The sequence below is a fragment of the Hyla sarda genome, chromosome 2 (genome assembly GCF_029499605.1).
Source record: "Hyla sarda isolate aHylSar1 chromosome 2, aHylSar1.hap1, whole genome shotgun sequence".
Lineage (NCBI taxonomy): Eukaryota > Metazoa > Chordata > Amphibia > Anura > Hylidae > Hyla > Hyla sarda.
In genome coordinates this window covers 200,485,628-200,508,990 of record NC_079190.1, presented here as the reverse complement: position 1 = coordinate 200,508,990, position 23,363 = coordinate 200,485,628, and the positions used below count along the sequence as shown (strand labels likewise).

The following is a 23,363-nucleotide window of genomic DNA, read 5'->3' as shown; positions in this document are numbered from 1 at the left end:
TCCTTATGTCCCGAAAAGATTTTTCGGGACACGGGGATGTCCGGCATAGGAATACTTACGATTATCTTCCCGGCTCCTGTGTGCAGCTACAGGTGGGGGCCGGCCAGAGCATGTAAAAACGAATTCATGTGTACTAAAAACCAGGGTGCCTCCAGCTGTTGTGAAACTACAACTACCAGCATGCCCGGACAGCCGTTGCCGGTCTGGGCATGCTGGGAGTTGTAGTTTCACAACAGCTGGAGGCACCCTGGTTTTTAAGTATACAGTTATTAGTTTGTACATGCTCTGGCCGGCCCCCGCATGCAGCCGCACACAGGAGCCGGGAAGATAATCGTAAGTATTCCTATGCCGGACCCCAATACCCGGCGTATAAGACGACCCCCGACTTTTCAGGAGAAAATTCGGGGTTAAAAAGTCGTCTTATACGCCGGGATATACGGTAGATATATTGTATATGTGAATCAATCTATAATATATTTGGCATGTCAATTTTTTCATGAAATTTTGGAATTTTTCACCAAGAGATGATGCAAGTATCGACGAAAATTTACCACTAACATAACGTTGAATATGTCACGAAAAAAACAATCTCTGAATAAAAATTTATAAGTAAAAGCATCCCAGAGCTATTAATGCCTAAAGTGACAGTGGTCAGATAAGCAAAAAATGCTCTGATCTTTAAAGTGGTATTTCACTGGAAAACATTTTCTTTTAAATCAACTGGTGCCAGAAAGTTAAAGGGGTATTCCGGGCAAAAACATCTTATCCCCTATCGAAAGGCTAGGGGATAAGATGTCTGATCACGGGGGACCCGCTACTGGGACCCCTCGCGATCTCCCTGCAGCAGCCCACATTCTATGCCTAGCTGTGTCTGCAGTTTCGGAAACCGCCGGGCTTCCGAGATGGGGACCTGACGTCACGCCACACCCCCTCCATTCATTTCTATGGGAGGGGGCGTAATGGCCGCAACGCCCCCTCGCATAGACATGAATGGAGGGGGCGGTTTTCGAAACTGCAAATGCAGCTACACATAGAATGCAGGCTGCTGCAGGGAGATCGCGGAGGGGCCCAGTGGCAGGCCCCCCGCAATCAGACATCTTATCCCCTACCCTTCAATAGGGGATAAGATGTTTTTGCCCGGAATACCCCTTTTACAGATATGTAAATTACTTCTATTAAATTACTTCTATTAACCTATACAGCTGCTGTATAATACACAGGATGTTCTTTTCTTTTTAAATTTCTTTTCTATCTGACCACAGTGCTCTCTGCTAACACCTCTGTCAATGTCAGGAACTGTCCAGAGCAATAGCAAATCCCCATAGCAAACCTCTTTTCTTCTGTACAGTTCCTGACGTGGACAGAGGTGTCAGCAGAGAGCACAAGAAATTCAAAAAGAAAAGAACTTCCTGTGTATTATACTGCACCTGATAAGTACTGGAAGGATTGGGATTTTTTAATAGAAGTAATTTGCAAATCTGTTTAACTTCCTGGCAACAGTTGATTTAAAAGAAAATGTTTTCCAGTGGAGTACACCTTTAAGGTCAAAATGGGCTTGGTCCTTAAGGGGTTAAAACCATATACAACTAATATATTAATGCAAGTGTTAATGTTGGGGGCAAATTGTATGATACAAAATAGAAATGGAAAAAAAATACATTTCACCTTAAGGGTGCTTTCACACGGGAATCCTGCTGCGAGTAACGCAACCATTGATTTAAATGGGTCCACAGACAGTCCGCAATAGTGTCAGATTTGCGGACTGTCCGTGGACCCATTCAAGTGAATGGTAGCGTAACCCGCAGAGAGAAACCCGCTGCTAGTCACTAGCGTGTGAACGCACCCTTATGATGTGATTGTTCCCCACTAACTTTAGACACTCTAGGCATCCAAGGGACTCTCACATTTACTTGGGAAAGTGCCTGGGACATTTTATATTCTAAGCATAGAATAAAGAATACTTTTTTTTATTTTTTTTTTTTGCGGGACTTCCCCCAGAAAAGATGTGCTTCATTTCAAATTGTATGATGCCACAACAATATCCAAGGGAAGCAGATGAACAGCAGTAAGCATTTAAAGGGGTACTCCTGTACTGAACAGGGGGATATGTGTCTGTAGTGGGAGATCTAACCACTCGGGCCCTAACTCTCCATCCACGAAGTGGACACCAAACTGTGGTCAACACACCCACTTCATGCATCTCTCTGGGAGATGGAGGGGACATGTCGACCATTACTTTGTGCGGTGGTCAACACCGCTCCATGCACTGGATTGGAAGAGCCAGGGAGCTGGACAGGAGATTTGTAGGTAAGGGCTAAGTTGTTCAGTACCGGAGAACATCTTTAATGACTTTTACTATATTGTAACATTAATTTTCTTATTGCAATCTTTAGTTGGCTTATAGAATGTATGACCTTATAAAGTATATCTTTCAAAATGGTGGATAATAATTCCTACAAGCGTCGTGGTTTTAAAACTGTGTGATATGTTGTATAGGTAGTCAATCAGTTTTTTTTTTGTTTTATCTAATCAGAATTAAAGGTATATGGATATTTTCACTAATAAATGGCAAGTAGTTCCCTGTGATAGTGTATCAAATTACATGCAGCGTTATCAGTGAACATAATATCACTATGTTTTTATGTAGCTGGATCAGCAATTCTTCATCAGCTTATGTAAAATTGTATAAAACAGGGGAAAAGAACCTTAGAACAGAAACGTAAAGGTTTCCAAAAGTACAGCATTTAACAAAATTACAGTATTTTCATTTATGCTTTACGGTATGCATCCTGTCAGATAGTAGACGTTTGTTGATATCAATAGAAATATTAGATCCTACAAGAATTATGGGAATCTGACAGTTTTTTCTCCTATAGCTTATCCTGTAACTCTTTTGTTGAAAAAGTCAACCAAGGTTTCCTAGAGCAACATGCATTAAACTATAGTTATGCAGACAGTGTTTATGCTATGAATGTAAAAAGCCAGAATATACAGAGTGGGCCATTTATATGGATACACCTTAATAAAATGGGAATGGTTGGTGATATTAATTTCCTGTTTGTGGCACATTAGTATATATGAGGGGGAAACGTTTCAAGATGGGTGGTGACCATGGTGGCCATTTTGAAGTCGGCCATTTTGAAGTCGGCCATTTTGAATCCAACTTTTGTTTTTTCAATAGGAAGAGGGTCATGTGACACATCAAACTTATTGGAAATTTCACAAGAAAAACAATGATGTGCTTGGTTTTAACGTAACTTTATTCTTTCATGAGTTACTTACAAGTTTTCAACCACTTATAAAATGTGTACAATGTGCTGCCCATTGTGTCTGATTGTCAATGCAACCCTCTTCTCCCACTCTTCACACACTGATAGCAACACCACAGGAGAAATGCTAGCACAGGCTTCCAGTATCTGTAGTTTCAGGTGCTGCAGAATGGGCAAAACAAAAATTGGAACAGGACCCTCAGTTTACGCAGAAGATTTTGTTCAGTGATGAGGCAAACTTTTATGTGAATGGTAAAGTTAACAAACAAAACCACCGCTATTGGTCTGACACTAACCCACATTGGATAGATCCCTCCAAGACGTTGGAACACAAAAATTGATGGTATGGTGTGGTATATGGGGTACAAAGATAGTGGGGCCATTCTTCATCAATGGAAACCTCAAGGCCACTGGATATGCGAAATTGCTACATGATGATGTGTTTCCCTCTTTATGCACTGAAGCTGGCATGTTCCCTGAGCTAGCATTTCTCCTGTGGTGTTGTTATCAGTGTGTGAAGAGTGGGAGAAGAGGGTTGCATTGACAATCCAACACAATGGGCAGCACATTGAACACATTTTATAAATGGTCAGAAACTTGTAAATAACTCATGAAAGAATAAAGTTACGTTAAAACCAAGCATTGTTTTTCTTGTGAAATTCCCAATAAGTTTGATGTGTCACATGACCCTCTTCCTATTGAAAAAACAAAAGTTGGATTCAAAATGGCCGTCTTCCAAATGGCCGCCATGGTCACCACCCATCCTGAAATTTTTTCCCCCTCACATATGCTAATGTGCCACAGACAAGAAGTTAATATCACCAACAATTCCCATTTAATTAAGGTGTATCCATATAAATGGCCGACCCTGTATACTTCAGATGTAATAGTAATGACAGGGAAAGTACAATTGGATATGTGGAAATATTAGGATTTTCCCCATGTTACTTTCAGTGTTTTATTGACCCCTACAAGCTGCTTAAATTGTTTTCTCTCCTGTTGGTACCTAGTGGTAATGTTAGATCTATTGTAGGTAACAAGTGTGATGTAACTACAGTGGGCTCGCTACCAATGCTTATTGGGTTAATAATAGTCATTTGTTATAATACCTATAAACATGGAGGACTTCTATGTAGGATAACAATGATTAATAATTATGCCTAAAGGTCAAGAAATAGAAAAGCCAAGTATTGAGATGAGGCTTATATCTGTTTTAGCTATGATACCATAATCATACATTGTCATTTTGCTGACAATTGATGTACACTCAAAAGGTGCTGCACAGTCCAATATAACCATTGTTAATCCTTATGTTTTCACAGGCTAGCTGAAATGGAAAACAGCAATGGATCCTACCTAAATGATAGCATTTCCCCCAATGAAAGCATGTATGTTTCTACATACAATTTGGTACCAGTTAATATGTTGCTAACAAATTGTTGTCAAAACAGATGTATGTAAAAGGGTTTTGTGGTTAGTATAGTTAGGTGTGCTAACATACAGTTTCCTAAACTGAATTAAAGAAAGCTTCAGTAAAATACAGCGCTAACGTGAAACCTTAAAACACATATGCACCTTTTATCATGGACAAGTTTGTTTAGTCATTGTCTTATATGCGCATGTTAAGGAGGAGATATATCAAGCTGACTAATGCTATGATCCTCTTTGTTGTCCATAGTCACAGCTCATCATTCATTTTACCAGAACAGTATGAGAAATAAAAGCTGACCTCTGATGTTTGGTTGCCATGGGCAACAAAGAGAATCTTACTATAAATATCCCCATAAAGTTTTAGGCTGTAAATTGTAATTTTTTATTATTTTTGTACACACATACATTCATTTTATAGCAGGAATAGTTTGGGCCAAAAAGTTAAGTGTTGGGACATAATATGACCTTATTTTGGAAAGTGTTGTGGGCCATAAACCGATCACAATGCATCCCTAGCTTTTTTCCCCACCTTTTAGGCTTTTGCCAGAGCCCAAAAACTGCTGAAAATGAAAATGGCCATGAACAGCTGACAAAACTCTTGCCATTTTTAGACCATTTATTGCTTAGATAATAGACGGTCCTTTTTGTATTGATTCTGTAAATATCATGATCTGCTTTTTTGAATTGCCCACTTCTGTATCTGCAAGTTCAGAGCTTAGATTGGAACATAACTATAAACCATAAGTTCTCCCTAAGGGTAGGTTCACACTACTGAAATTTTGCACAGCAGCCTCATATTGCTTTCAATAAAAGCTGCTGCTCAGGTCACACAGCAGTTCTGCCTACAGAATGGTCGTGTTAATTAGTTCAGCAGAATCTGCAAGCAAAGTCCCATATAGCAATGGGATTTCAAATTTTTAGTGTTCAATTTATGCAGCAAATGGTCAATATGGTTGTGTCAGTTTGAATGCTGTGGATCCACAGGATGGATCCTGAGGAAATTCAGCCAGAAAATCCCATGGGTAATTCCCTCAGTGTGAACATACCCTAACTTCTACATTCAAAATGTGACCTGCATGGTGCCCACCTTATCAGAAAAATAGGCCATGATGTGGTAGCAATCCATACAGACATCTGGTAACAGCTGATCTCCACCAACTTAAGTGACCTGCTATGTCATATCTCTTAGGACACTTCCTATCCCTTACAGATGATGTGTGGCAATTTTATACAGTTGCCCAATTTGCTTAGCTAAGAGGAGCTCTTCCTCTCCTTTAATTGATTAATGCCTTATAGAAGTATCTGAGAACCCATTTATTGAGCAGGTCATAAACATTAGATAAATGTCAGCCAAACCCGCCAATTTCATCTAGTTCAGATGATACACACTATCTCCAGATGCATGGATTTCAATGTTTGTTCTCGGAAAGATACTCCTGTGCCAGAGGAGTTTAACAGCAGCCTACCCCTACCCCATTTCCACACTGAAAACAGATTCATGCCCGGCAACCTCTGTCAATCGTATTGACCTTAAATATTAGGTAGGTGTCCATTCATCAAAATAAAAATAGGTTCAATGGAGGATAACCATTTTGCATGCAAGGTTGAGTAGTATTGGCTTTACGAAAACTTTACAAGCAGTGGTCAGTAAAGAATTAAAAGACCTACCAGCGATATTGGCTGAAATACATTACAAGTCAATATTGCTTTTAAGACTAGGTTTAAAAAAAATAAAAAATGTATTAGTAAGACAAGTGTAGACATGGCTCTTTAAGATACTTATTTAACAAGAGCTTCTCAACTCAGGGTACACATAAAAAGTAGTGAGGTTGATTAAATATACATAGAGGGTCATAGTCCGGCATGTTCAGGTTTCATTATATATGCTTTCTTTTAATGTTTACTGTTTCTTTTAAGGATCCTTTTTAGAATTCTTGTGCCGCGGTGATTTAGATTAATTTCCTATCCCAGCCTTGTTCGTAGGACAGAATTGGAGGGTGATAAAAGACTAATAGCAATTGACATATTGCTCCATCTCACTATAGATTGCAGCTAATGCAAATACAATAATTTTGCCTGAGGAAGATAAATAGTTGGCTGGTAACTAATGATTTGCGCTTTATTATTACATAATTAAAACCAAGCTGCTCAACTACCTGGAAGTGTTTACCCATGTAACATTCCTCCCATTTATTTGAATGTTAACTAGGATTTAGCAAGATTAGCTACCAATAATGGATCATTTATCCAATGTTATTGGAATAACAGTGCAATTTAAAGTACATTTTACTGGCTCTGAAATAGTAATCATTTGCCTGTAGAGACATAAGACTGAGTCCTGCGGCCCCCCGTTTCCTTTATCTCCCAGAGTCTGTGGACAAATATTAGAAATGTTCTTTTTATGGCTATGCATTAAAGCGCATTGAAGAATGTCAGGGAAGAATAATAATTCTTTATCATTTTGTCTTTCACAGAGATGATGAACATTTGCTTATCCAGCACTACTGCCAAAGCTTGAATCAAGAGTCACCACTAAGCCAGCCCCGAAGCCCTGCCCAAATACTTATCTCTTTGGAAAGTGAAGAGCGAGGGGAGCTTGAAAGGATCCTTGCTGACTTGGAAGAGGAAAACAGGTGTGTTTTTATCATCCGTACAATCTGGATGTCAAAGTTTCCCTGTCATGTTAGGCCCCTTTCACAATACAAAAATTCTCAGTTTTTAACCCCTTAACGACCACAGACGTAAATGTACGTCCTGGTTTGGCGGGACTTCCCGCACCAGGACGTACATTTACGTCCTGTGTATGACCACGAGCATCGGAAGGGTGCTCGCGTCATACACGGCAGGTTCCGGCTGCTAGCAGCAGCCGGGGACCCGCCCGTAATGGCCGTCATCCGCGATCGCGTAGATGTCCGCCATTAACCCCTCAGATGCCGTGATCAATACAGATCACGGCATTGCGGTACTTTGATTGGATGATCTGATCGCCCGCAGCGCTGCCGCGGCGATCCGATCATCCAGCATGGCGGCCTGAGGTCCCCTCGCCTGGCTCCGGCCGTCTCCCGGGGGGCTTCTGCTCTGGTCTGAGATCGAGCAGACCAGAGCAGAAGATCACCGATAATACTGAGCAGTGCTGTGTCCTATGCATAGCACTGCACAGTATTAGCAATAAAATGATTGCTATAGATAGTCCTATGGGGACATAAAAAGTGTAAAAAAAAAAATTAAAAAAAAATTGAAAAATGTAAAAATAATTAAAAATCCCCTCCCCCAATAAAAATGGAAATTGTCAGTTTTTCCCATTTTACCCCCAAAAAGCGTAATTTTTTTTTTAATAAACATATTTGGTATCGCCGTGTGCGTAAATGTCCGAACTATTAAAATATTATGTTAATGATCCCGTACGGTGAATTGCGTAAACGTAAAAATAAAAAGTCCAAAAATGCTGCTTTTTTGTCACATTTTGTTAAAAAAAATATATATATAAAAAAATGATCTAAAAGTTGTATATATGCAAATGTGGTATCTAAAAAAAAAAGTACAGATGACGGCGCAAAAAATGAGCCCTCATACTGCCCTATATATGGAAAAATGAAAAAGTTATAGGTGGTCAAAATAGGGCAATTTTAGATTACTGATTTTGTACAAAAAAATTTAGATTTTTTTTAAGCGGTACAAAAATATGTAAGTATCTAGCCATGGGTATCATTTTAATCGTATTGACCCACAGAATAAAGAACACATGTCATTTTTACCGTAAATTGTACAGTATGAAAACGAACCCCTCCAAAATGTGCAAAATTTTGGTTTTCATTTAAATTTCCTCCCTAAAAATTTTTTTGGGGGGTTTGCCGTACATTTTATGGTAAAATGAGAGGTTTCATTACAAAGTACAATTGGTCACGCAAAAAACAAGCCCTTATATGGGTCTGTAGATGGAAATATAAAGGAGTTATGGATTTTAGAAGGCGAGGAGGAAAAAACGAAAACGCAAAAATAAAATTGGCCTGGTCCTTAAGGTAAAAATGGGCTTGGTCATTAAGGGGTAAAACATCCGTACGAAGTTCCGACTGAAAACCAGCTGAAAACGGCGGTAACAAAATCCTTTACGTCCGTTAGAAAATCCCATTAAAGTCTATGGGATTTTTCTAATAGCTGTTTTAACCCGTTATAGTCAGTTATTGATAACGGACGTTATTTTGTGACGGAAGATAGTACAGAAGAAAATGGTTCATGAACTATTTTCTTCCGTACTATCTTCCGTCACAAAATAACGGCCGTTATCAAAAATGGACTATAACTGGTTTAAATGGCTGTTAGAAAATCCGATTATAGTCTATGGGATTTTTCTAACAGACATATAGGATTTTGTTACTGCAGTTTTCAGCTGGTTTTCAGACGGAGATTCATACGGATGTTTAAAAACGGAGAATTTTTGTAGTGTGAAACAAGCCTTAGAATAGAAAAGTTCTAAAGCAAGAATTGTATTATAATAGCTAGTGCCATCTAAAGGTTTGTATAGTAACTATATCTTTTAAACTAAAACCCAAGTTTTTTTCCTTACATTAAAGAAAATGGTCTGAAAGGCTCTGAAATTCTTATTTGTTAAATGAAGCAGGCGCCAAGCGTAATTGACAATTTCTTCATCTGTAAACATAGGCAACAAAACAAGAGTTACATTTAGCAGAACATTTCACCAAAATAAATCACTTATCTCAAATATTGGTTGCGCTCATTGCTAACATGGAATTAAAAAGCAGTTTTGTTAAATAGAAGTGCTGTAAGCTTGAATAGGGTGCCAGAGAGATCCATGGCATGATTGGGGTTAGCTTAAGGGGTATGTGTCATCAGATGAAGGCCTTGTTGTTAAAGGGATTATCCAGGACTTGAAAAACCGAGCCAGTTTCTTTCAAATACCGCTCCCCGTCTGTGTACAAGTTGGTTCTGCAGCTCAGTTCCGTTGAAGTGAATGGAGCCAAGTTGTAATACCACATCAAAACTGGATACAGACAGGGAGACAGAAATTATCTCTGTTTTTGATTCCGGGATAACCCCTTTTACACATTGAAGGGAGTCTTTTGGAGCATCCAATTAGAAGACCTCTCTATTCCTCCAAATGAGTCTACAGAGATGGTACCATGTTACCAGTCTTTACCAGTTAGATTCACTATAAAAGCTAACTCTGTTAGAAGGGCTTAAGACCCAGAATTGGACTTTTACTGTAAAATGTAGTACTCTTAAAAGGATTCGTAGATACATTAGTGCTCTAAACATTCAATGCAGTAATAGTTTAATAACTGATCATGAGTGAATATTCTTATTGTTTTTACACGTGTAATTGATGGAATGTGGTGCAACACTCAAATACAAAAATATATGTTGCTTAAGTTCATAATTTGAAACTTGTCATTTTTTCTGGGTTTTTATTTTACATTTTTTATTATTCTGTTCAACAGGAATTTGCAGTCTGAATATGATAGACTAAAGGAGCAGCATGACCATAAGGGATTGTCCCCACTACCTTCCCCTCCAGAAATGATGCCAGCCTCCCCACAGAGTCCAAGAGATGCAGAACTCATAGCAGAAGCCAAGTTACTGCGCCAGCACAAAGGACGTCTGGAAGCCAGAATGCAGATACTGGAAGATCACAACAAGCAACTGGAGTCACAATTACATCGGCTTAGACAGTTGCTAGAGCAGGTATGTCAGTAGCCGTGCCAAGGTGATCAACAAATGCCTACATTGTTTCACACAGCTTAATTATCTTTTCATTCTTGGAAAAACATACTGCTTGACTGATGATGGTTAACTAACCGGGACAATCTACCTCAAATCCTTATTATGAAGTTACTAATATAAATGATACATTCATCTGGATGCTTGATTAAACACACAGAGCAAACAGTGAGGGAAGTAAAGCTTCTCCATACTGAACAGTAGTACTTTTGTATTGTTATTGTAGTAGTGTATCTTGTGATTTATTAAGACTTACAGGTGGGTCCACATCTCTGGGGGCTCACCAGAAATACTGTATTCTTTGTTGTCCACTTTTACAATATAACTTTTATGAAAATACATTATGAAGGTATTTAGTGGGCTGAGGTAAAAAAATAATCTTTTAATAAACTTCGTCCTATCTATGTTTCATAACAGCAAAGATTGTTCTGCATGCAAACATAAGCATACCGAAGTGATAGAATTGCAATGTTTTTATGAAGTTAAGCTTACCATACACAAAAGAATGAAGGGGATATTATGGCATTGTGAAAAAAAAAAAAAACATAAATAATATGATGCTGTGATTGTGGAAAAAAATGTACTTGCCTACCTCTAGTTCTCCCCCCCCCCCCCCCCTTTGCTGGTCTCTTTATCATGCTTCTGAGATGAGCACTCTGACAAAGACCTCAACAGTGACCAATCTCTCCAGTTAGTCAGAAGGTCTTGCTCAGAGCGCTCAATTCAAAAGCAGGCTGGGGAGACAAGAGGCGGGGGCCAGAAGCAGGGAAATGGAAGCTGCATCCGGGTCTGGCGGTAAGAAAGTATAGTGTTTTTGTTATTTTTTTCATGGTCCCAGCATTGTATAATTTGCCATAATACCTCTTTAGAGTCAGCCAAACCCAGAATCGGGATAGATGGCTGTCAGACAATTTGTCAGCTGGCAAATAAAATGTATGGCATGCTAAAAGGGGTACTCCGCCCCTAGCATCTTATCCCAAATGCAAAGGATAGGGGATAAAATGTCAGATAGCTGGAGTCCTGGGGACCCCCGAGATCTCCACTACAGCACCTCACTATCATTACTGCACAGAGCAAACTCGTTCTGTGTGTAATGACGGGCAATACAGGGGCCGGAGCATCGAGACGTCATGGCTCCGCCCCTCGTAATGTCATAGCCCGCCCCCTCAATACAAGTCTATGGGAGGGGGTGTGATGGCCGCCACGCCCCCTCCCTTGGACTTGCATTAAGGGGAGGTGGAGCCGTGACGTCACGATGCTCCGGCCCCTGTATTGCCCTTCATTACGCACAGAGCAAGTTTGCTCTGTGCAGTAATTATAGCGGGGTGCTGCAGCCGAGATCCCGGGGATCAGATCAGACATCTTATCCCCTAATCTTTGGAGGGCGGAGTACCCCTTTAACTCAACCTTTTGGTAAACTATAAGAAAAAACAGTTATGTTTTTCAGTCACTGTTCTTTCACTTTTACATAACATCATATAGTATATCGATGTATAGTCACTAGTTAGGATGTATATAAGACACATTCATAAAATATGTAATTTCTGTATGCAGTAGGTTTATTCACCTTTTGTAAATGTGTCTTTTGACTTCCTGAAAAAGTTATATTGTGATATGGTTCACTACTTTTGGAACCACATGACTACCCTGAAAAACCTGAACAGGGATGTCAATATGTGTTTAATGTGTAAGCGCAATGTAGCTTGGAATAATTCACCCATAACAGAAGGGTCAGGTAAATCAGTATATGTGAGAAAAAAAGCTATTACATTTGTGATCTGTGGTCATCGAGTGTGGCTCTCCACAGGGCTTCCTGCCATAAAATATCCAGATTCTACCAGTTATCAGCTGGAATATGATGGTGTCTAAATGTGTTTCAAAGCAATGATGCCTAGCCTCTGTGCATTAGTCTGCTGTAGCTTCAGTAACACCTCTTCGTTCTGTGCTGCTTGTACAGTAGAACAACTGTTGCAGCACTAAATAGCAGCAAACCTTGGGATGTTCTGGAACTAGCGGAGAGAAATTAGCGCTAATCACTTATCTCCCTCCACGATTTTCTTCTTCCAAGCAGCATGTGCTCACTAAAGGAAGACAGCCTTGACACTCAATGTTTAGTCTGAAGATCATTGATTATTTGACTGCAGATTCCTGCAAGCAGAAACCTTTATTTCAGTTTTTCTTGTGTTTTAGCCGCAAGCAGAGGCAAAGGTCAATGGTACAACATTTTCCTCTCCTACTCCCTCGCTGCAGAGATCAGAGAGCAACCAGCCCATGTTGCTTCGTGTAGTTGGCAGCCAAACATCTGAAACCATGGGTAAGAATTTTAGCTACAGAAAAGTTCTTGTTCTAAAAAAAAAAAAGCTCATGAAACATTTATCAGTTGCAGTACTTTTTATTATTATTTTTTTATTATTTTAGTGTTTTTTTATATGCAAATGCGTAGATTAAAGGGAAACATAAAAGTATAAACCAAAAAGGAATACTTTAATTGAAGGATGCATATTTTCTCACGTTAACCATAAATGTTACCTCGATGTAAAATGCAACAGGACAAACTATTTCCCTATTCTTTATTACAACATATGGGTCACAAAGAGCCTGAGCTAGCTTGGCCTCCATTCTACTAGCCACAGAGCAGTTATCCAATTAGAGGAATTGCAAATTCATTCATTTGAAACGGCAGCTGATCAGCCAGGGATTTCAGCAGCCTGACTTATGGCGGTCTGTTGGTTGTGCAGCATCACATTGGCCACAATGATCAGCTCTATGCCAGGTGCCATCTTTGGGTTGTCAAACCCTTTCAAAAATCAGAAACAAAGGCAGTATTGTATTAGTAAAGAACACATTTGTAGGGCAACACTAAGTGTTTTACAGATATATTGCCACTGGTTCCTGTAATGTCATCACCGCCTCAAAGTAGCTTGGTGTAGGAGCTTGTAGGGCATGCTATGTCATATCCAGGGTTATAATTTAGTTTGCCTGTTGTTGCTTAGGGGAACCCCTGACCAGGCTTAAGGAGCCCCATGGTGTCCTGGGAAACGTGTTCAGGAAAACGGCACTCTACATAGTAGGACAGCAGTGACAGCTAAGTTATAAAGTAGGTAGCAAGCACACTAGGGAGGGACCAGATTCTTATTATACTGTATGCTCTTGCAGTTCTTTACTTGTAATATATATTATAGTTGTTATGTCTGTACTGTGCATGACAAACAGCAAGCGAGAGCAGAAAACTTTTGTTATCTTTCATTTGCTTTCACAAAACAGCAATTTTTTTGTTAAAGAACACAAAACCTGTATCCTTTATCCTACCTATTTGTGCTAAATAGATTGAACCAAAATATTTTACCATGATCCTTAGATAATGTTTGTACAAGCATGTAGCTATACAAGGAAATACAGTTGCTATGATTTTTAGCATAATTCTCTTTTTAACATGTGCCATTGTTATGAAACAATAGGTCTCATTACAAAATACAATCGGTCCCACAAAAAAAAACAAAAAAAAAAAAAACAAGCTTCATATGAGTCTGTAGATGGGAAAAATAAGAGTTATGGCTATTATAGGGCGACAAATACGAAAAGTGCAAATACGAAAATTGGCCCCGGACAAGTAGATTGTCAAATTGGCCCTTGGACAAGTAGTTATTTTTTTTAACTACCACACCCATTTTTTTGTAATATAGATTCTTCTTTTTTGATATGGTCATTTTGATATGAAACAGGTGGTTTGGGGTGAGATTTTTTTCCTTCTCTGCTAGCACTGTCATGGCCATTCTTCACAGCACTTAGTAACCCTCCCAAACCATGTATACATTTTCTTTGTAATCTTTTTAACAGGAATCTTACAGTAAACAAAAGGTTTTCTCACTTTTTTCTTCCATCCCTAAGCACATGATTAGCTCCTTACTGCAGAGTTTCCCTGTGGTAATGGCAGGAATCAATAGAAGAGATCATTATTTCTGTGGCCACAAAAGATATATTTAGAGTGAAAAATATGCATACAAAGTCATCTTCAATATTATCCCAAAACTTCACAGAGTATCGATTTCTCATCTTGTCTATAGACAAAGATTAATGCTTTTCAAAATGTTTTATAACCTAATATAAGTACTTTTTAGCAGCTGTATGCTACAGAGGAGATTTCTTTTTTTGTCTTGTCCACAGTGCTCTCTGCTGACACCTGATGCCCGTATCAGGCACTGTCTAGAGCAGGAGAAAATCCCCATAGCAAACCTATGCTGCTCTGGACAGAGGTGTCAGCAGAGAGCACTGTGGACAAGACAAAAAAAAGAAATGAATTTCCTCTGTAGCATACAGCTGCTAAAAAGTACTTATATTAGGTTATAAAACATGCACAAGCATGAATCTTTGTCTATAGACAAGATGAGAAATCGATACTCTGTGAAGTTTTGGGATAATATTGAAGATGACTTTGTATGCATATTTTTCACTCTAAATACATCTTTTGTTGCCACAGAAATAATGATCTCTTCTATTGATTCCTGCCATTACCACAGGGAAACTCTGCAGTAAGGAGCTAATCATGTGCTTAGGGATGGAAGAAAAAAGTGAGAAAACATTTTGTTTACTGTAAGATTCCTGTTAAAAAGATTACAAAGAAAATGTATACATGGTTAGAGGGTGTTACTAAGTGCTGTGAAGAATGGCCATGACATAATTTTCTCTGTAGCGTACAGCTGCTAAAAAGTACTGGAAGGGCATCAGTTCATTTAAAAAAGAAAAGTTTTCCACCGGAGTATACCCCTTTAGTCCAAGAAGTGTCAGCATCCTAAGTGCAGCGTTATGGTACTCTTATTGTCCATATTATGACAGTTTCTTAGTTCTACTGATCTGAACTTAGATCACTTAGAGACCATTTATTGATCCAGGTTCACTTTAATGTAATTGTGGGGTCCAGGTGTTCTGTTCATGAAGCTAAAAGCTGACCAATTTACAGGTGTGTGAAACAGATGTTATATTATGATCCAACGTGTCCTGCTGTGTACGGGCAATGGGACGGATTGCTTTATAAACACGTAATAGCCCCTCCAGGTATTCAAGTGTTAATAAGCCAGACTGCCCTATGTAGTCACCTGTGCTAGAAGTAAAATAATAATAATAATAATAATTGTACTAGCTTGTGAACAGCAGCTAGCCTTCAGGTAGCAAGAGGAAAATAAATTGATGGAGGATACAGAAACTCAAAAGATAAAGTAAAAGTGGCCATGATTGTGATAATGCAACAGGTATTGGCTGTATAGACAATCAGATCAAAGACCGAACCCTACTTTAAGATACTTTTAAAGTTGTGAACAACTTATGGAAAGTTTTTTTATTTGGAGTTTTATTTTAAGTATTTTTATGTCATCACATGCAGCCAAGTAAGCCCTTCATTATTCATTTCCATATCTAACTTTCTACATTTCACTCCCGCATAACTAAATATACCCCAATTATTCTGACACCACTGCAAATCACTAAAGGCGCCCATACACCTTAGACTATAGTTGGTCAAACTTGCCACCTTTAGAGGCTTCATCCATCTGAGTAAGGTGTCTGGTGGCCTCCTGAATCTTCACTTACAGGTCATGTCTCTCAGTGGAGAGAAGGGGCAGTTTGTGTTGGAATTGTTCTGGGAGGAATAAGACTGCTTTCCTTTAATATGTTTCCTTTAATATGATGTACCACAATCCACCTCCAAAAATGGAACTTCAGGCGCTGAGGGACCAGATAGAAGTAAAGGCAAATAGCTTTATTCCCAGCATCCAACGCGTTTCGCGCATCTGCGCTTCATCAGGCATCTTTTAATATGATGTGTCATAGTTCATAGTTACATAATGAAAAAAGGCAAGAGTCTATCAAGTTCAACCTATAACCCTTCTGTGTTGATCCAGAAGAAGGCAAATCCCCTTATGAGGCAGATGCCAAATTCCCCAGAACAAAGGAAAAATTCCCTTCCGACTCCAATATGGAAATCACACTATCAAAGTTCTATCCTCATAAATCTAGTATCCATTATGTCAAAAAAGGTGTATATATATTTTAAAACTATTATTGGCCCCCTGTCAATTCCACTCTCAAAGGCAAACGCTACACTATGTAGATAACACTATGTAAATTGTACAAGGTTTCCGAAAAATGTGGTACTATTCCCTGATAAATATTGATCTGCAGTTACTAGTTTGATTGTATAGTCCCTCTAACTCATATGTTAATGTTTCCCAACCCAAGTGGCTCCAGCTGTTGCAAAACTACAACTCACAGCATGCCCGGACAGCCAACGGCTGTCCGGGCATGTTGGGAGTTGTAGCTTTGCAACAGCTAGAGGCACAATAGAGGAACACAGTCATAGGTAATGTCACACAGTGCTAATAAAAAGTATTACAGAATGCCCAGATGAATCGTGTCATAGAAATCCATAGTAATAGTAGTGCATACAGCATGTGCCATACACGGTCCATACATTCTCCATGTTGCATTTCAGTCCTAAGCCATGGGCCTGGCCTACACCACCCTGCATCTGGAAAGCCTAAGAGATATCAAATTGCTCCTTTCTACAAATCCTTCCAAGCCACCCTAAAATGTTCCCTCTGAAAAGTACCACATCAATGAGACTTGTTTAGCTCTCAAAGCGATGGTGAAATATTCCTCCTTAGGTTCATCAATTGAGATAACAGAATGCGAGTTGTGTGGTTTTTAATCCTCATTATGACAATTATCTGATGTATTTTTGTTCCATACAGTGCATTTTTTCACAGCCAGAGATCTGCTGTCAGTAGTTGCTTGGCTTCTGATTACCGAAACAGGAAAAAAGTGCAATTATGGAGCAGAGTAATCACTGGGCTTTGATTATTCTGTTCCTCTCGTGTGATAACGGAGATTTTTTTAGATGGAAAATACTAATGGCTTTTGTTCTGTGGTTTGTGAATCATCTGTCAGAGCCACAGAGTTGTACATGTGCTGTTCAAGGACAGTGACAAGTATTAAAGGAGTAATGTGGTGCAGGAAGACTTATCCCTCATCCAAAAGTGTCTGAGGACCCCCCGCGATATCTTGCTCTGCACCCCAGCTCTCCCCAGGAACTGAGCGTGTCGATCACTATGCGAAATGAAGAACGGCACGCCCCATCCATGTGTATCTATCTCTCTAACTTCTTGCAGGGGTCAACATGCTGTGGACCCCCCCACGATCAGATGCTTATCCCCTATGCTTTGGATAGGGGATAAGTGTTCCTGCACCAAAGTACTCCTTTAATTCTTTAATGCTCACAATTAACCCCTTAACGACGCCGGATGTAAATAGATGTCCTGGTGAGCTGTTACTTAAAGAGGCACTGTCATTGTTAAAAACTTTAACTCATTATAATATGACATTTCACAATATATATACCTGAAATTCAAGCTCAAAATAGCCGCCACTAGTGGTCACCTGTCTTTTAGCCAGACAGACTAGTCTAGATTTTACAGCATACTGGATACTGGCTGTAAAGCATACCGGTATCCAGTATAGGAGATTTCTATTGAGTGTATGCAAAACTACAGATAAAGGATGTGTGGACATGCTGGGAGCTGTAGTTTTACAACAGCTGGAGGCAACACTGCTCTAACACAGTTATTTACAAACATTGCAGCTTCAGTTGTTACTAAACTACAACTCCCAGCATGCTGAAATAGTCAAAGCTTTCTCGGACTCCTGAATGACAAAGAAGTTGATCAGACATTCAGGAGTCTGTGAAAGATGAATGACACACATAGTGACAGCTATGCTGATTAGCATCCAGCTTTACTAGGAGAAGATAAAACAGATAGAACATGTATTCATAAAAATGCTGTACTTTTATTAAAAAATCCTTGCACTAATTTTATAAAGATCTATTCTTATATTTATAAATGTTATCCTGTTATGAATTCACCATAATGTCTTCTGATTACTGCAGGCATGCTCCAAGTATCTTCCTCTGACACATGACCCAGCATAAAACCAGAGAGCAAAGGGTTACAGAGTAGAGAGTACTGATTGGCTGACTGCACAGGCTTGCTCCTGTGAGGGAGACAGACTGACACGCCCCCTCCAGCCTGCACAATGAAAAAGTAACTCACCAGCAGACAAATGCTTATGTCTCTGGATATATAGGTCCGAGACACATAAAAATTATATGCACATGATCAGGATTGGGTCCTGAGTAACATATCACTTTTTTTCTTTTTTTTTTTTTTTGCACTATGACAGGTACGATTTAACACCCCAGGACGTACATTTACGTTCTATACATAACCGCGAGCATCGGAGCGATGCTTGGGTCATGTCGCCAGGTCCCGGCTGCTGATAGCCAGGGACCCGCTGGTAATGGTGGGCATCCGCGATCAGTACAGATCACGGCATCTGCAGCATTACGGTCACTAAAATAAATAAAAGTAAAAAAAAAGTAAAAGTAAAAAAAAATTTAACCCCCCCCCTCCCTCCCCCAATAAAAACGTAAATTGTCCAATTTTCCCTATTTTATATACGTATTTGGTATGGCCGCGTGTTTAAATATCCGAACTATTAATATAAAATGTTAATGATGCCATACGGTGAAAAAAAAGTCCAAAATAGCTGTTTTTTTTATTTTTTTATAACATTTCATTCCAAAAAAATGTAATAAAAATTAATTAAAAGTTTTATATAAGCAAATTTGTTTTTATTTTTTTTAAGCGCAACAGTAATAGAAAAGTATGTTATCATGGATATCATTTTAATCATATTGACCTAAAGAATAAAGAACACATGTCATTTTTACCGTAAATTATATGGCGTGAAAACGAAACCTTCCAAAAATTGTGGTTTTCTTTTTAATTTCCCTGCACAAATAGTATTTTTTTTGGTTGCGCCATACATTTTATGGTAAAGTTAGTGATGACATTACAACAGACAACTGGTTGCGCAAAAAACAAGCCCTTATACTAGTCTGTGGATGAAAATATAAAATAGTTATGATTTTTTGAAGGCAAGGAGGAAAAAACGAAAACTTAAAAATAAAATGAGTCCTTAAGGCCTAAATTGGGCTGAGTCCTTAAGGGATTAAAGGGGTATTCTAGGATTTTTTTATTTGACTATTCTACAGGGGCTTTAAAGTTAGTATAGTTCATAATATAGTGTCTGTACCTGTGTATGATGGTTTTCTCAGAATTCTTATGTGATTTTCACCCCAATGTTTATTTTTATCAGCATACAAAATGACTGTTGTCTCAGATTTTTCCCAGGTTGCAATGCGGCCGAGACCTGACTCACTAGTCAGCTGATGACAGGGAACCTGTCTGCTTCAATGGTTGGAGCGATCGCTTGGTGGGAGAGAGATCAATCTGCAACTAATGCAACAGCTGTAGGCACCCTGATTGAAAACCACAGGTCTTTTGAATGGATGCAGCTCATTTATGTTTAAATCGGTGGGGTGGCTGCTGTATAGGAGGGAGGAAAATGGAATTGTGGGATTTGTAGTCAAAAAAGAAAAACTCAAACAGGAAATACCAGTTCACAAAAAGCTAGCCACAGTATTATGGTAATCTCACAACATAGCCATTTAGCCCCAAGACAAGCGCAGATCCTTCCTAAGCATGTCCATTGCTGTCTGGCAGGTATGTACTAAAATCACCTTATGGTGGATAACCCCTTTAAAGGAACCTGCCACAGGTTTTTAGGCCTCGAAAAACCAGCATCATGCTGTTATACTAGACAAGAATAGTATTCTGTAGATGCCCTTATTTCCTACATTACGCAGCATCTATAAAGACTAAAGTTATAACATGGCACACGCTGTATGTAAACTATAGGTGAAGGGTAATTTGGGCATCGTGCGATACTGAAGAGTCATGCTATTGGGTCCCTAAACGCAACCTTAATGGACATCCCACAGGTGCTGGTAGAGCTGGATTGTAATGACTTCTCATGCTCTGTGGGATGCCAAGCAAGCAGAGGGGATGTGTAGGGACTGGAAAACATTACTCTTCATCGTTTTGCTGCACCCAAATGGCTCTTCACCAGTAACGTACATATAGTAGGAGATTTATCAAAACCTGTCCAGAGGAAAAGTTGCTGAATTGCCCATGGCAACCAATCAGATCACTTCTTTCATTTTGCAGGCCTTTTAAAAAATGAAAGGAGTTGCCCATAGCAACCAATCAGATCACTTCTTTCATTTTTTAAAAGGCCTGCAAAATGAAAGAAGTGATCTGATTGGTTGCCATGGGCAATTCAGCAACTTTTCCTCTGGACAGGTTTTGATAAATCTCCCCCATAGTGTGCATGGAGTTCAGTTTGCACATTGAGACATCAGCCAGATTATGCAGAGGTATCTTTAGAGTACTGTTACCAGGTACCTAAAACCTATGACTGTTTTCTTTTAAACTATATATCAGAGTTTTTTTCCTTAAGATTCGCCCTACACTTAACTGTAGCAGATTATACAAATTATAAGGCCTCTATAATTCCTCTGCTACATATTCATCTCAGTCTCCCTCAAATACCCTTGCATTGTATCCTGCTGTCCTTTCCAGTACTCTCTCTAATTTAATTTTCTTTCTATATACATGTTTAGCTATTGTGTAGTTTGCTGTACAGGTGTATTAAATGGTCTAAAACTGGATACTTCTGTCTGGTTTAATCTGTTTAGGTATGCTTGTTTCTAGGAAATGCTATTACATGCCTCTTAGGCTTTTACTGGGGCCTAGTTCCCTATTATGAGGCACCTGCATATGCACTTTCTTTAAGAAAAATGACTAGTGAGCACAGCAGTCATTAAAATTTTATTTCTCTTAATCACCTTTAGGCCACGGTTCCACATTCTGGTGAACCCATGCAGGGTTATCAGCAACATCGCATGGACTGTGTGAAGGCATGGGGACGTAGTATTAGTCACATGCATTCACTAAGATGTGTGAATGTGGCCTTATGTAAGCATGACATATGGAATTTATTTATATTTTTTAGCCAAAGCTAGGTTAGGAGTTTATCAGGAGTTATGTAATGGCCTATACAGATAAAACCTGCATTAAAATATCTGAAAAAGTGAATGGTTGGATAGCTTGTCCCTATATGATGTCAGAGGTGAATAACTGTTGTCATCCCTGACATGCTTCACTTTTTAGCATCTAGATCAGTGATTCCAAACCTGTGGCTCTCCAGCTGTTGCAAAACTACAAGGTATTGAAAGAGCTTTATTGATCACTCAGTCGTCATTACAAGTAATACAATAAATTAGAATCACACAAAGCATGACAGTACAATATACAGCATCGGTTCCCTAAACTATACACTATACCACATGCTACACGAACACTCCGCTCCATCACTTGTTATCGAAGAAACAGTCGAAAATCAACAACACATTACAGTCTGTGATCAGGGACACTAAACAGGTAAAGTAGCACAGCAATGTGAGGACGTTTTTTTTAGACAACACTCCCTAACTCAGCTTCCTTTGAGGATGACATGGTTATAGGGTGTTAGATAATAAACATATATTAAGTACAGAGCTCACTAGCTTAGAGTATAGCTCCTAAGAATGCACAGTCTTTGAATACCATCAGTAAATCTTCCTTGTGTATCCATGCCATTACTGCAGTGCTATTTGTGCTTGTTCACATCTGGAGCAGTTCAAGGTGTGCTCTACGTCTGTATGGTAACTTGAGATGGTAGTGATTTATGGCTTATTGCTGTGCAGACATACTATTGTCAAGAGTCATTCTTAAAATAAAGCAAAGAAAAGATAAAAAACTGAAAAAAAAAACATGACAGTTGAAGTGTAACATTGCGACAAGGTTACCTCTTTGAAAAATTGCCAAGATAGAACTTTGCCAGAACTGACTATAGGACATGTTACTGATTAATATGCTGTAGGTGACTAGGGCAGCGGAAGTACTAAAAATGTACCTAAGACCAGTGAAAGTCACTGAATTAGACATTGATTTGTCCTTGTGTAGCTGCCAATGCAGAGACCTGTTTACAAATTGTTCTAAGCAGTGGCTAAAACATTTAGAAAAATGAAAGGACTAATTAAGTAAACTGCTTTAGAGGCACGTCCTGCTGCACCCTGGTATTATACACTTTGTCTGTTTCATAGACGATGTAGGGGCTAAAATGAACATTACAACTAAGTGTATATTATTGTTAGTTTGAAAATGTGCTGAAGGTTGAAACAAGATGCATCAAGTTCAGTGCCTTTTATACCATTGTCTTAATAATGTCAAAAAGGCACTTTTATCATCTCATGGATTATTGGAAGATGAGGTTTACTGTCAATTAGCTACTTTGGCAACACAATTGCCCTCATTTACTGACAGCATTCCGACTCTTTTTGTTGGGTTGTGCGCCTAAATTCTGTGTAAATTCTGAATGTGCGACAGAAAAAACTCGACAAACTCAGAGTATAAAAAAAAAAAAAACCCTACAGAATGGGCGCTGTTTTTCGGGAAAAGAGGCGTGTTCCCTACATATCATCCAAAATCACTTTTCTTTTCTGAAAACCACTCTGAAAATCAAGTGCATTTTCTGGGAAGAAAACCCTACACTTTAAAGTATGCATAAAGTTTCCAAAAGCGGAGTAAATTAGCAAAAACCATGGGGAAATAAAGGTCAGAACGGCAAAAAACACAACAAAATCTACACTCCACTCTTAGTAAATCAGGGCCATTGTATGTAAACATCATTAATGGGGTACTCCACTGCTCAGCGTTTGGGACAAACTGTTCCGAACGCTGGAGCCAGCGCCAGGAGCTTGTGACGTCATAGCCCTGACCCCTCATGATGTCACACCCACCCCCTCAATGCAAGTCTATGGGAAGGGGTGTGATGGCCCTCCCATAGACTTGCATTCAGGTGGTGGGGTGGGACGCCACGAGCTCCCGGCTCCAGCGTTCGGAACAGTTGGTTCCAAACGCTGAGCAGTGGGGT

General features: G+C 39.2%; 1 protein-coding gene across 7 annotated transcripts in view; it reads left to right on the top strand.

Annotated features, from left to right (window-relative positions):
• Positions 1–23,363, top strand: part of DMD (dystrophin) — a 2,642,350-nt gene that overhangs the window by 2,593,972 nt on the left and 25,015 nt on the right. For all 7 annotated transcript variants that reach the window (XM_056556147.1, XM_056556148.1, XM_056556149.1 and 4 more), the window contains 4 exons: positions 4,592–4,657; positions 7,175–7,333; positions 10,157–10,400; positions 12,627–12,750. In XM_056556147.1, the coding sequence (XP_056412122.1) occupies positions 4,592–4,657; positions 7,175–7,333; positions 10,157–10,400; positions 12,627–12,750 (593 nt within the window). The remainder of the gene's footprint in view (positions 1–4,591; positions 4,658–7,174; positions 7,334–10,156; positions 10,401–12,626; positions 12,751–23,363) is intronic.